The sequence below is a fragment of the Suncus etruscus genome, chromosome 9 (assembly GCF_024139225.1).
Source record: "Suncus etruscus isolate mSunEtr1 chromosome 9, mSunEtr1.pri.cur, whole genome shotgun sequence".
Taxonomy (NCBI): Eukaryota; Metazoa; Chordata; class Mammalia; order Eulipotyphla; family Soricidae; genus Suncus; species Suncus etruscus.
In genome coordinates, this window is record NC_064856.1 from 111,057,675 (window position 1) to 111,070,472 (window position 12,798).

The 12,798-nt window shown below is 61.8% G+C and overlaps 2 protein-coding genes across 2 annotated transcripts in view; both read left to right on the plus strand.

Annotated features, from left to right (window-relative positions):
* NDUFS8 (NADH:ubiquinone oxidoreductase core subunit S8) overlaps positions 1 to 2,225 on the plus strand; it is a 3,034-nt gene extending 809 nt beyond the window's left edge. Inside the window, exons 2-7 of the mRNA XM_049781254.1 lie at positions 203 to 260; positions 346 to 396; positions 625 to 714; positions 805 to 977; positions 1,751 to 1,879; positions 1,956 to 2,225. Of these exons, the coding sequence (XP_049637211.1) occupies positions 203 to 260; positions 346 to 396; positions 625 to 714; positions 805 to 977; positions 1,751 to 1,879; positions 1,956 to 2,087 (633 nt within the window). The 3' untranslated portion in view covers positions 2,088 to 2,225. The remainder of the gene's footprint in view (positions 1 to 202; positions 261 to 345; positions 397 to 624; positions 715 to 804; positions 978 to 1,750; positions 1,880 to 1,955) is intronic.
* Positions 2,226 to 4,172: 1,947 nt separating this feature from the next.
* On the plus strand, positions 4,173 to 12,024 carry TCIRG1 (T cell immune regulator 1, ATPase H+ transporting V0 subunit a3). The gene is made up of 20 exons (XM_049781294.1): positions 4,173 to 4,184; positions 5,549 to 5,670; positions 5,857 to 5,935; positions 6,839 to 7,059; positions 7,133 to 7,218; positions 7,435 to 7,561; positions 7,643 to 7,725; positions 7,817 to 7,910; positions 8,002 to 8,214; positions 9,081 to 9,225; positions 9,807 to 9,946; positions 10,042 to 10,199; positions 10,278 to 10,368; positions 10,490 to 10,608; positions 10,696 to 10,909; positions 10,993 to 11,118; positions 11,214 to 11,291; positions 11,392 to 11,509; positions 11,638 to 11,815; positions 11,898 to 12,024. The coding sequence occupies exons 2-20, from the start codon at positions 5,554 to 5,556 to the stop codon at positions 11,977 to 11,979; spliced, it is 2,469 nt and encodes an 822-aa protein (XP_049637251.1). The 5' UTR covers positions 4,173 to 4,184; positions 5,549 to 5,553; the 3' UTR covers positions 11,980 to 12,024.
* Positions 12,025 to 12,798: the final 774 nt, after the last annotated feature.

The following is a 12,798-nucleotide window of genomic DNA, read 5'->3' on the forward strand; positions in this document are numbered from 1 at the left end:
GACACAGAAGTGGGGGTGATGTCTGGCCACTTTCTTAGGTGAGAGAACTTTCTGAGTCTCCCCCAGCTGAGCAAGCAGTGTTAGCAGGTGGAGTGTGGGGGACAGGAGGGCGACATCTCAGCCGCGGGGGGTGGGACAGTGACACCTGCTGTGATTCTTGGGGTGCTGATTAACCCTCCGCACCTCCCTGTCTGGCTTGCAGATGCGCTGCTTGGCTACACCCACACTGCTCCGGGCCCTGACCCAGGCAGCTCGCACAGGTAGGATGGGGCAGTTCTTGGGCACAGGGCTCCCTTCTGGGGCACAGAAGGGTCATGGCTATTCAGTGAACCCCTCTCTCTGCAGGGCCTGTCAGCTGTCGAGGTCTCCATGGCAGCAGTGTGGCAGCCACCTATAGTGAGTTCCAGGGGCCAGGGGTAGAGGCTCCCCTCCCTGAACCCCACTTTCCTCTCTGAGATGAGGGCGACGACGACTAGGTCTCTGTGATTCTGGGGCAGCATTTGCCGGTTGCCTCCTTCCCAGTTCCCTCCTATTCCCATTGACACCTGCTGGGTGGGAACAAGAGTGGGGGGAATCAGAACCCTGGGCCGGGTCCCCCTTTCCACACCTTTGCTGTCCCCACAGAGTATGTGAATGTGAAGGAAGAGGCGATGGACATGAAATCAGTGACCGACCGTGCTGCCCAGACCCTGCTGTGGACCGAGCTTGCCCGAGGTGGGCACAGGTCTGGGTCAAGCTGGAGATGGGGGAGCACGGGGGTGGGAGGCAGGGAGCCCCCGTCATCAACTGGCCCTGTACCCCCAGGTCTGGGTATGACCCTGAGTTACTTGTTTCGGGAACCGGCCACCATCAACTACCCCTTTGAGAAGGGCCCGCTGAGTCCCCGCTTCCGTGGGGAACATGCACTACGCCGTTACCCATCAGGCGAGGAGCGCTGCATTGCCTGCAAGCTGTGCGAGGCCATCTGCCCAGCCCAGGTGAGTGGGCATGCTGCCACCCGCACAGGCAGCTTGGGATCTCTAAGGATCCCCCCATTCCCCAGACTGGTGCTCTCCTCCCTGCAGCAGCTCAAACCTTGGTTCCCATCAAGGGCTTCTGTGATTGACTCAGTGCAGCCCATGACCTCTGCCAGCTGCCACAGATGAGAGCCTGGCTGGTACCCCAGAAAGCAGGGCCTTGGGCCCGGAGAGATAGCACAGTGGTAGATCATTTTTCTTGTACACAGCTGACCCAGGACAGATAGTGGATCAAATCCTAGCACCCCATTTGATTCCCCGAGCCTGCCAGGAGCAATTTCTGAGCGCAGATCCAGAGTAGTCCCTGAGCACCGACAGTTATGACCCAAAAAAAGAAAGCAAAAAAAAAAAAAAAAAAAAAAGCAGGGCCTTCCTAGGAGACTGTTACAGGGCCGTCAGGCTCTGTGGACAGCTACAGCACCTACCAGCGAGGTGGGGGCACTATTGCCTATGGCAGATGAGGAAACTCGGGCTCAGGAGGCAACCAGCCACGGAGGCACTGGGTAGCACCGGCCTGTGCCACTTGGATTGCCCCTCACGGGGGTACAAAACTGTCCCCACAGTGAGATACCCAGGCTTGGCTGTGCATGGTCCCTTCCATCGATTCCAGAGTATCTTGGAGATCCCTCAGAGCCTCAGTTCTCCCAGTAAATTGGGATGACTGTCAGGAGGTGCAGCGGGGCCCTCAGGGTTGGCAGTGGCTAAACCCAGAATCCCCATTCTCCAATCCTCAGGCCATTACCATCGAGGCTGAACCTCGGGCAGACGGCAGCCGCCGGACCACACGCTACGACATCGACATGACCAAGTGCATCTACTGCGGCTTCTGTCAGGAGGCTTGCCCCGTGGACGCCATCGTAGAGGTGGGTCCGGGGCCAGGCCAGGCGGGGAGAGGGGGCAGCCGGGCCAGGCGCCTCATGATCGCCATCCTATCCACAGGGCCCCAACTTCGAGTTCTCCACGGAGACACACGAGGAGCTGCTGTACAACAAGGAGAAGCTGCTCAACAACGGAGACAAGTGGGAGGCGGAGATCTCGGCCAACATCCAAGCCGACTACCTGTACCGGTGATGCCCGGTGACACCAACTACACGCTCTGAAGCCCGCTCTAGTCGCCTGTCCTGCAGCGTCGTCTTGGGAGGGATCTTGGCCAACATTCAGGCCTCAATGTACCATATTTGTGACACCCAGTAAACGATCTGACTCTGCTCTCTAGTCTCCTGTCCTGCAGCGCCCCTGCTGTGGTCTCCGCCCCCGGGGTCAGAGCACCCCTGGGGCCTCCTGTGATTTCTCCTGTGGCTGAGCCCCAGGCCACAGCTGCCTTGTGGCCCAGGCGCTGTTCAAACACTTGCCCAAAGCATCAGCAGCAGGAAGTGGCTTCAGGGCCTGCCCTCACACACACCATGTAGGTCACCCATCCCTGGGAATCCCCCGACCCAGGAAACTGCTGGGGTGACAGTCATGGGGCCTGACACAGCCCCTGCTGCTCCTGAGCTGGCGCCACCTCACCCCCACCACATCCGCATTTCTCCAAGTTCCTCAGACCCGGTGGCCCACTTGGTTGCTTGACTTGCCATTTCCTGCTTTGCGATTCCAGGGGAGCAGCAGGGCCTCTGGGGGCCGGTTCCCTGGTGGGAGCAGGGCTCAGGGTGAAGCGATCTGCTCAGCTGCACATTGTGGAGCTCCTGAGAAAAATCAACTCAGCCTTGGGGTCTGGGCTCCGCAACCTGCCAGTCCCCAGGTGCTTCTGGGGAACAAGGTGGGGGATTGCTGGGCCATAGGGGCCCTTCAGGCTGGCCCTGCTGGTAGCTCACTCAAGGCTCTGAGAGGGCCTGAGCACAGGATCCCAGACTCACCCCGACTTCCCAAACTGCTGCTTTCAGGCTGGGTCCACAAGGTCAGACATGAGCCAGGGAGCTCAGCACATGGATGTCCTAGGTCCTCACCCTGCCCAGGACCCTGTAACTCCACTGTCCCCAGACAGCCAACCCAGTCCCGACACTGCCCAAAGCTGCCCCGTGCCTGGACTCACACACTTGTAACCAGTTCTGGGTTCCCTGCACTGGTACCTTCTGACCAGGTCCTCCTTTGGACAGTCCATTAGGATGCCAATGCCAGATAAGATACTAGCTATCCAGGCACACCCCTGGGCATGCGTTTTTTGGGAGGGGGGCAGAGGTCACACCTGGCAGGTTCAGGTATTGTCCTGACTGAGCTCAGAAATTATTCCTGGTGGGGTGCAGGGCCAAACCTGGGTTGGCCCCCCTCCCGCCTGCTGTACTACGGCTCTAGGACCTAGACACACACTAACAGGGTGCATACAGTCACTTCCAGCCCAGCGTCTGTTCCAAGTGCAACGTCCAAGTGAGCCGTCCTGGGGTTCCTGGTACTATAGGGCCCCCGAAGGCAGCGTTTTTCAACCACTTTGCCGAGGCACACTAGCATGCCGTGAGACATTGTCTGGTGTGTCTGGGGAAAATTCCAATTTCACCCGGAACATGAGGCTTCGACTCACAGATAGACCAATCATTAGATTATTCCATTATAAAGTAATTATAAACCAATTTTTGTTGATTTGATTCTTATTCAAGATATATATAGTCAATATAGGCACAGATAACTTTTTTTTTTTTTAACATTTTCTAATGGTGGTGTGCCTCGTGATTATTTTTTTTCATGAAAAAAAAAATGCCTTTGCACAAAAAAGGTTGAAAAACACTGCCCTAAGGTACCTGGTACCTTGGATCTGCCCGATTCAGAGCTGCTGGGACCCCGCGACGGTGGAGGAACAAAGAAGGACCAAGGCCGTGGGGGAAGGGAATTAACAGGACGGGGTGAGGGTCCCCAGGTGGGGGGCAGCAGTGGCCCTCGGGGGTGTAAGGTGGGAGTCACAAGCCAAGCACGGGCAGGGGTGATGATGGGGCGGCTGGCGTCGGGGTGGCTCCGGACCCCAATTCCAGCCCCACCCAGCGAGCTCCGCCGGGGATGGGGGGGGGGATCCAGGGTCCCGGGACCCCCGGGAGGGCGTGGCCTGCAGTTTTGGGGCGCGCCCTCGAAGCGGGCGGCGCTTCTGGCCACGCCCCGGGAGCGACTAGCGCGGGCGCCGCGGCCTGAGCGCAGAGCCGGGAGTTCGGTGCCTGGGGGCCGCGGGCGCTGCCGTTCCGGGGTGAGTGCGCGAGTGTCCCCGCCGGCCTGGAGGGGGGCCGGGCGTGCGGGAGGAGTCGGAGGGGGGCCCCAGGCCGGCCTCTGCTCCGCGGGCTTGGGGCCAGGAGAGGCGGGAGGGACCCAGCGCTGGCCGGGCAGCCGCACCCCTAATGGAGCCAGCCCAGTTTCTGCGGGGATCCCCCGGAGCCCGGCTGCAGCGCTGGCTGCTCCGGCCGAGAGATCTCCGGGCGGCCCGCTTCGGAGGGGCCCGCGGGCGCCCGGGCTTTGTCTCCTGCCGGCGGCCGGGGAGGGGCTCCGGCTCCCGACTCCCCTTCCGCAAGCCAGGCCCGGGAGGAGGAAGAGGCCGCCCGTCCCGCCTCCCTCCCCGCCCGGAGCCTCCCCGCGCCGCCGTCCCCGCCCGACGCCCGGGAGCCCGGCCAGGAGCGCTTCCCGCGCACTTCCACTTGTCAGGCTCTCCGGGCCCCGCACTGGCCACGCCCACCAGGCATAGCCCCGCCCACTAAATAGACCGATGCTTCCTTGACCACGCCCATCGCTTGATGACCACGCCCACTTGCTTTCTTATGCTCCGCCCACTGTGCTTATTTCCTGCGCTTAGCCACGCCCCACCCCGGTCATGCGCTTCCGTCACGCCCACGGCTCCCCGTTCCAATATGCGTGGCCACGCCCACTGTGCAACTTCCCCTGCGGTTAGCCACGCCCCCTCTCTCCCCTTGTGCTTAAGCCAAGCCCATTGTGCTTCTCGCGCTCTTAGCCACGCCCCACCCCCTGACTCAATGTGCTTCCACCACGCCTACCGCCCCCACGCTTAGCCACGCCCATCACGCACCCTCCCGTGCGCTTAAGCCACGCCTATTGTGAGCCGTTCCGCCGTGCTTGGCCACGCCCACCTCCCCTCCCATGAAGCTTCAGACACGCCCATCACGCCTCCCATAAGCTTGTGGTCACGCCCCTATTCACTGGCCACGCCCACCCACCTTGTTTCCCTCCATTCCCACCCACCCATCCGCAGTCAGGCAGGCCCCCCTCTACCTTTCTTGAGCCCCGGGGGACCCTTAGAGACCCCCCAACCTGAGAACTGGGACTGAGGAAGGCCCCAGCTCTCCGTGGAGATAGACCCAGCTGGAGTGCCCGTGACCCCTGCAGTGGGAGGCCATGGCGGGGGCTGGGGGTCCCCAGGCTCTGCAGGGCAAGCCAGGGCCAGTGACCCTTGGTCCTCCCACGGAGCTGTCATCGCAGGGCTAGTCCTTGCATCCTGGATCAGCCTGCCCTGCTGAGACTTTCCGGGCCTCAGTTTCCCCACCTGTCAGGGCGGTGTGCAGGCCCTTGGCAGGATTGGCATCAGTGTCAGCGGCCCTGTGCCCCCAGGACCATGGGCTCCATGTTCCGGAGTGAGGAGGTGGCGCTGGTGCAGCTCTTCCTGCCCACGGCCTCGGCCTACACCTGCGTGAGCCAGCTGGGCGAACTGGGCCTCGTGGAGTTCCGCGACGTGAGTGGTAGACTGGCAGGAGACCTTCCCCCGGTGGGGCTGGCGGGGGCACCTTTCCTGGGTGGGCCAGGCCCCCCCCCCCCCCCCGATCCCAGCTGGCCCTCGGGGAGGTCCTTCCCTGCGTGGTGCCAAGAGTCTGGTCTGGCTTTGTCTTCTGGGGACACTGACTGCTGTGTGTCCCCGCAGCTCAATGCCTCGGTGAGCGCCTTCCAGAGGCGCTTTGTGGGTGAAGTCCGGCGCTGCGAGGAGCTGGAGAAGACCTTCAGTGAGTTGGCCCCCAGACCCCGTCCCAGGCAGGCTTCCCGAAGGAGACACTGTGGAGCTTGTTCTGAAGATACTCTGGGTCACCAGTGGAAGGCCAAGGAGGGAGGCCCAGGCTTGGCTGGAAGAGCCAGAAAAGGCCTGCTAGCTTTGGGGAAATTTTTTTATTTTTTTGGATTTTGGGCTACATCCAGCATGCTCAGGGGTTAATCCTGACTCTGTGCTCAGAGGTGCTCCCCACCCTGGCGGTGCTCAAGGTGGGATGCCTGGGATCAAACCTAGGTCAGCTGTGCTATCTCTCCAACCCTGGGGATATACTCTTGGACTAGAACTGGGTCCCCTTGGAAAAGCCAGAGCCCACATCTATGGAGGGCCCCATGCTGCCTGCCGGGAATAGGCAGGACCAGAGTTCTTAGTGCCAAAGAGGGACTGGGTGGGATCCCAGGGATCCCCAAAGAGCAGCCCCTTCTCAGGCCTGGCCCGGGAGACCCCTTCCCTGCCCTCAGCTCCTCCTGAATGGGGCATGTTTGTTTCTTGGTGTTTGGGGGAATCCCTGGGACTCAGGTGAGTACCAGGCTGTCCTGCCAGTAGGCCCTGACTGCTATACAAGGACAGAGATGGACCTGGGATTTTGTGGGTGTTAGATGGCATCAACAGTCTTTTTGGGAAGGGGGCACACCGATGGTGCTCAAGACTTAGTCCTGGCAGTGCTCAGGGGAATCTTAGGGGATACCTGGGATCGAACCCGGGTCAGCCATGTGCCAGGCAAACCCTTCCCACTGTCCTATCACCCCGACCCCTTGGGTTGGCTTTTGGGATCCCTCAGGTGTTGTCAGTTCTTGGGCTTTTGGGGAGTGGTAGTGGGCCCCCCACCCAAGGCCTACCCTGACCTACCCCCTGTCCCCAGCCTTCCTGCAGGAGGAGGTGCGGAGAGCGGGGCTGCCGATGGCTCCTCCCACGGTGGGGCTACCCGCACCCCCACCCCGAGACATGCTCCGCATCCAGGAGGACTCCGACCGCCTGGCCCAGGAGCTGCGGGACGTGAGCGGGAACCAGCGGGCCCTGCGCGCCCAGCTGCACCAGCTGCAGCTCCACGAAGCTGTGCTGGGCCAAGGCCAGGGCCCTTCGGTGAGCAATCGCTGGCAGGGTGCTGGGGGGCATGGCCGGGCCGCTCCAGGCTCATCTTACCTCCTCCCTGCAGCTGGCTGCCACCCCCATGGATGGGACCTTGGAGACCACACCCCTGATCCAGGCTCCCGGAGGACCTCACGACGGCCTCAGGGTCAAGTGAGTAGGTCATGGGCAGCACCTCCATCAACTGGCTGAACTCCTTCTCCAGTGCTCCCAACGGTGCTCAGCCAGGCTGAGCCTCCTCTTTTGTCCTTGGCAATTACTCCTCCACTGTGGAACTCTCCTCTCAAGGGCTGCCTCTGGGTGGGGACAAGGTGTAGTGAGCTGGGGGAGCCTGTGGCAGCCCCCCCCCAGCCTGGCCCGGCCCCCCAGTTTCGTGGCAGGCGCTGTAGAGCCCCACAAGGCTGCCGCCCTGGAGCGCCTGCTCTGGAGGGCCTGTCGCGGCTTCCTCATTGTCAGCTTCCAGGAGGCCGAGGGGCAGCTGGAGGACCCGGTGACGGTGAGGGGTGCAGGAGGGGACACCCGCAGGGGGTGGTCCTGGCAGAGCTGGGGGGCGCCCCCTTAACTTCCCACCCTGCAGGGCGAGCCTGCCACCTGGATGATCTTCCTCATCTCCTACTGGGGTGAGCAGATCGGAAAGAAAGTTTGCAAGATCACTGACTGGTAAGCCCTGTGGGGTTAGGGGGGCCCATTGTGCCCACTTTCCCCACCCCCCCTAGGCCGTACTACCTAACCCTTTGCCTGCTCCCTGCAGCTTCCACTGCCATGTGTTCCCGTTCTCAGAGGATGACGATGCCCGGCACCGTGCCCGCCAGCAGCTGCAGCAGCAGAACCAGGAGCTGCGGGAGGTGGGTGGTCTGACCCGGTGGGTTGGAAGGAACGGGGTTCCCTGCACCTCTCTACCCCAGAACACCCCACTGAACGCCTCTCCGGCTGCAGGTCCTGGGTGAGGCGGATCGTTTCCTGAGCCAGGTGCTGGGCCGGGTGCAGCAGCTGCTGCCGCCCTGGCAGACTCAGGTGCGCAAGATGAAGGCCGTGTATCTGGCGCTCAACCAGTGCAGCCTGAGCGCCACGCACAAGTGCCTCATCGCAGAGGGCTGGTGTGCCGTGCAGGACCTGCCCACCCTTCAGGGGGCGCTGCGGGACAGCTCGGTGAGTCTTCGGGGAGGCCTTCTAACTTCCTGGAGGGCCTGGACAAGGCAGAAACGGGGTTCAGGGGCCAGAGTGATAGTTTGCCTTGTACGTGGCCAAACTGGGTACGATCCCCGGCATCCCATAGGGTTCCCAGAGCCTGTCAGAAGTGACCCCTGAGTGCTACCAGGTGTGGCCCCCAAATAAAAACAAAGCAAAACCATACCCTTATGCTGGGCCAGAGAGATAGTACAATGGGCAAGGCACTAGCCTTGCAAGCAGCCGACCCGGGTTCGATCCCCAGCATCCCATAGGGTCCCCTGAGCACCACCAGGATCAATTCCTGAGCACAGAGGCAGGAGTGGCCCAAAAACAAAAAATGTAAGAAAAAGACAAAGAGGGGCCGGAGAGATAGCATGGAGGTAAGGCGTTTGCCTTTCATGCAGGAGGTCATCGGTTCGAATCCCGGCGCCCCATATGGTCCCCTGTGCCTGCCAGGAGCAATTTCTGAGCCTGGAGCCAGGAATAACCCCTGAGCACTGCCAGGTGTGACCCAAAAACCAAAAAAAAAAAAAAAAAAGAAAAAGAAAAAGACAAAGAAACAGTGTTCAGATCTGAGCTCCCTGGTCCTGGAGCTGGGGCTGCCTATAAGGGCCTGAGGCTTCTCGCCTGAAAGGGGCATCCATTGGGGTCACTGAGACTGAATCCCATGGGGTGGGCGGGGTTCCTGAGCTCTTGGAGGTGGTGGGGCAATTGGGAACACACACACACACACACACACACACACACACACACACACACACACACACACACACACACACACACACACACACATGGCTAGCTTGGGAGCACCTGAGTCCCAGCGCCTGCCCTGCCTGTCTCTACAGACTGAAGAGGGTGTGAGCGCCCTGGCCCATCGCCTGCCCTGCCGGGATATGCCCCCCACGCTCATCCGCACCAACTGCTTCACCGCCGGCTTCCAGGGCATCGTGGACGCGTATGGCGTGGGCCGCTACCAGGAAGTCAACCCAGGTGAGCCCCATCTCTGCACCGTTCCGCTGTCTCCCCAGAAGCCCCCCTTGGCCCCGGTTTTAGGTAGCTCCCCCTGGCAAGCTTCTGGGCTTCTCTGGACCTGTTTTCTCTGTTCAATGGGTCTCATACTGGGAGGGGGGACACAAGGCCCCTCAGATCAAAAGCTCCTCCGAGCTGAGTATGAACTGGGGATCCTGGTCTCAGTGGTCTGTTTGGGGGGGGTTCCCAGGGAGGAACCAGTGAGTGGCTACGTGAGCTGGGGGTCAGTAGTGGGGCAGCAAGAAAAGGAGAGCGGGGTTCTGTGTGCAGGGGAAGGGAGGGAGGGGAGCAGGGCTGCGTCTTGTGGGGGTCCACACCCAGCATTGCTCAGGGCTTCTTCCCTCCTGACAGGCTAGGGAGACCCTCTGGGATGCCGGGGACCAAACCTGGGTTGGCCACGTGCAAGGCCAATACCCTCCCCACTGTCCTGTCCTCCAGCTCTGTGGCCGCACCCCAGCTGCGCCGCCCGCCTTCACCTCTGCTGGGCTGGGACCTTGTGTCCTCTCCCTGCGGTGCGGCTGATGCGGTCCCTCTGCCCACAGCACCCTACACTATCATCACCTTCCCCTTCCTCTTCGCCGTCATGTTCGGGGACGTGGGTCACGGGCTGCTCATGTTCCTCTTTGCCCTGGCCATGGTGCTGGCCGAGAACCAGCCATCTGTGAAGAAGGCGCAGAACGAGGTGCGGGCCAGCCCAGGGCTGTGGGGTGCGGTGCGGGGTGCGGGTTGCAGGGAGGGGGCTAGGCCCTACACGGCCCTCAGTGCCTCCCATCCCAGATCTGGAGGACCTTCTTCGGGGGCCGCTACCTACTCCTGCTCATGGGCCTCTTCTCCGTCTACACTGGCTTCGTCTACAACGAATGCTTCAGCCGCGCACTGACCATCTTCCCCTCAGGCTGGAGCGTGGCAGCTATGGCCAACCAGTCGGGTTGGAGGTAAGGCCTTTCCTTTGTGCACCCACTTCTGTGTGTCTCTGGCACCCACGCCCCTGACCACTCTGCCTGGCCTCACAGTGACTCATTCCTGGCTCGGAACCCAGTGCTCAGCCTGGATCCCAATATCTCTGGTGTCTTCCTGGGGCCTTACCCGTTTGGCATAGACCCTGTGAGTCCCTGAAGGTCGGGGCAGGTGTTGGAGGGGGTGGTCTGGGATTCCCCCTTTCCTGGCCCTCTCTACTGGCCCTGTGGGTAAGGTAGGGTGGGGTGACACAGCCCTGCACCCCTAGATCTGGAGCTTGGCCATCAACCACCTGAGCTTCCTCAACTCGTTCAAAATGAAGATGTCGGTGATCCTGGGGGTGACGCACATGGCCTTCGGGGTGGTCCTGGGCATCTTCAACCACATGTGAGTAGTCGGAGGGGACATCTGGGGCGGCCAGGGGTAAGTGGTTTGGGATGGGGGTGCCCTGCTGACCTGTCCTCCCCTCACCAGGCACTTTGGCCAGCAGCACCGTGTGCTGCTAGAGACAGTGCCCGAGCTGGTCTTCCTGCTGGGCCTCTTTGGCTACCTGGTCTTTCTGGTCATCTACAAGTGGCTAACCATCACGGCAGCAGGCGCAGCGAGTGCCCCGAGCATCCTCATCCATTTTATCAACATGTTCCTCTTTAGCAGCAGCCCGACCAACCGACAGCTCTTCCAGGACCAGGTGGGTGGTGATGACCTGGGGTAGGGGGCTGTGGCTGGCCCATCAACCTGAGACAGTGGCTTGATGCATGTCCCTCCCTGCAGAGGGTGGTGCAGTCCACCCTGGTGGTCCTGGCCCTGATCACGGTGCCCGTCTTGCTGCTTGGGACACCCCTGTTCCTGTACCGGCGGCACCGGCACCGGGCACGGAAGCTTTCTGGAGAGGGGCTGGTGAGTGGGGTGCCAAGGAGGGTTCCAGGGGAGGGCCCTGCCAGCCCTGTAGACAGTGGCAATGGGCAGGGACAGCTGCCATCTCGCCCCCACAGGAGGATAGGACAAGGCTCTTGGATGCCTCTGGCTGTGACGAGGAGCAGGCTGGGAGCCCAGGAGACCCGGAGGAGGAGGTAACCATGATGCCTTCTGGGGGCAGCTGCAACCCACTCTGCCAGCACTGATGCCCAGGCTCTTCCCTCAGCCCATGCCCTCACTGTCACTTGCCCGCAGTTTGTCGCAGCCGAGGTGTTCATGCACCAGGCCATCCACACCATCGAGTTCTGCCTGGGCTGCGTGTCCAACACGGCCTCCTACCTGCGCCTCTGGGCCCTAAGCCTGGCACACGCCCGTGAGTGACCGCCGCTGCCCAGGGCGCCCTCTGTAAACTAGGGGCATGCAGAGTGGGGTCCCCCACTGAGTTGCAGGGGGCTGAGCTGGGCAGGCCACCCTGCCCTGCAGCACCTGCCTTGCCCACAGAGCTGTCAGAGGTGCTGTGGGCCATGGTGATGCGTGTAGGCCTGGGCCTGAGGCGCCAGATGGGAGTGGAGGCCTTGGCACTGGTACCTGTGTTTGCTGCCTTCGCCATCCTCACTGTGGCCATCCTGCTGGTGATGGAGGGGCTCTCGGCCTTTCTGCACGCCCTGCGCCTGCACTGGTGAGTGGGTGGGCCATAGCGGAGGGGGGTGAAAGGGGCACCCATGGCTGCCCCCCCTCACGCACGCGTATGGTGACTACAGGGTGGAGTTCCAGAACAAGTTCTACGTGGGCACCGGCTACCGGTTCACCCCCTTCTCCTTCACCACAGACGATGATGATTAGTGCCCTGGACCCCATCTGGGATGGAATAAAGGGGTGAAACGGGAACCGTGTCCTGGGTCTGTCGTGCTGCTCACCCTGACACCTACCTCTGGAGCTGGGCCTGGGTGTGGCTGAGGGTGTGTGCCTTGGGGTGTCACAGGGCTGGGGCCAGAGGAGCATGCTTGGGGTATCCCAGGGTGGGCAGAGGTGCCCACAAGCAGCGCCCACCAGCTCTGCTGGCCCTCAGGGAGCCAGGACTCCAAGCTCCCCACAAGGGCAGTGGAGTGCATCAGAACCCCCCTGTGTTGCAGGGACAGGCAGAGGTTGGACCCAGTAGCCTGCAGAGAGCTTCGCTGTGAAGCCTTGCTGGAAGTCCTAGGCCTGACTGGTGGACTAGCCCTGGGGGGCTCCTGGCTGTGGCTCAGCTGCAGTTGTCTCCCTGGGGTGCACCAAAGTCTGCTCAGCAGCCCCCATGTGTCCAGTCACGGACCCGTCTGTGGTCTGTGACCTGTAGAGTGGAGCTGGGGATGCCCAGGCCTGTCTGGTTAATACTGCAGGGGCCATATGAGTCTCGGGGGGGCCCTGCCCTGGCTTGGGACGAGGCCACAGCAGGAACCTAGGGTGCTGGGGTACCTCCTGTCTTGAAGAGGCACAGCAGATGGTGAAGGGGCAGGTGGGCTTAGGACATAAGATGCAGTGGGAAGCTCCCTGGAAGGCTCCAGGGGGGTTGGGGGCTGAGGGAAAGAGATGAGGTTGTTGCCATTGGAGCAAGGCCTTGAGCCAGGAGCTCCAGGACTGGACTGCAGGGATAGGAGGGTGGTTCCTTGGAGGTGGGGGTGC

Coding starts and splice junctions, on each gene's coding strand:
- TCIRG1 (XM_049781294.1), top strand. CDS start 5,554: ATGGGCTCCATGTTCCGGAGTGAGGAGGTGGCGCTGGTGCAGCTCTTC. Junction 9,947..10,041: donor TGAAGAAGGCGCAGAACGAG/GTGCGGGCCAGC, acceptor CTCCCATCCCAG/ATCTGGAGGACCTTCTTCGG. Junction 10,609..10,695: donor CTGGGCATCTTCAACCACAT/GTGAGTAGTCGG, acceptor TCCCCTCACCAG/GCACTTTGGCCAGCAGCACC.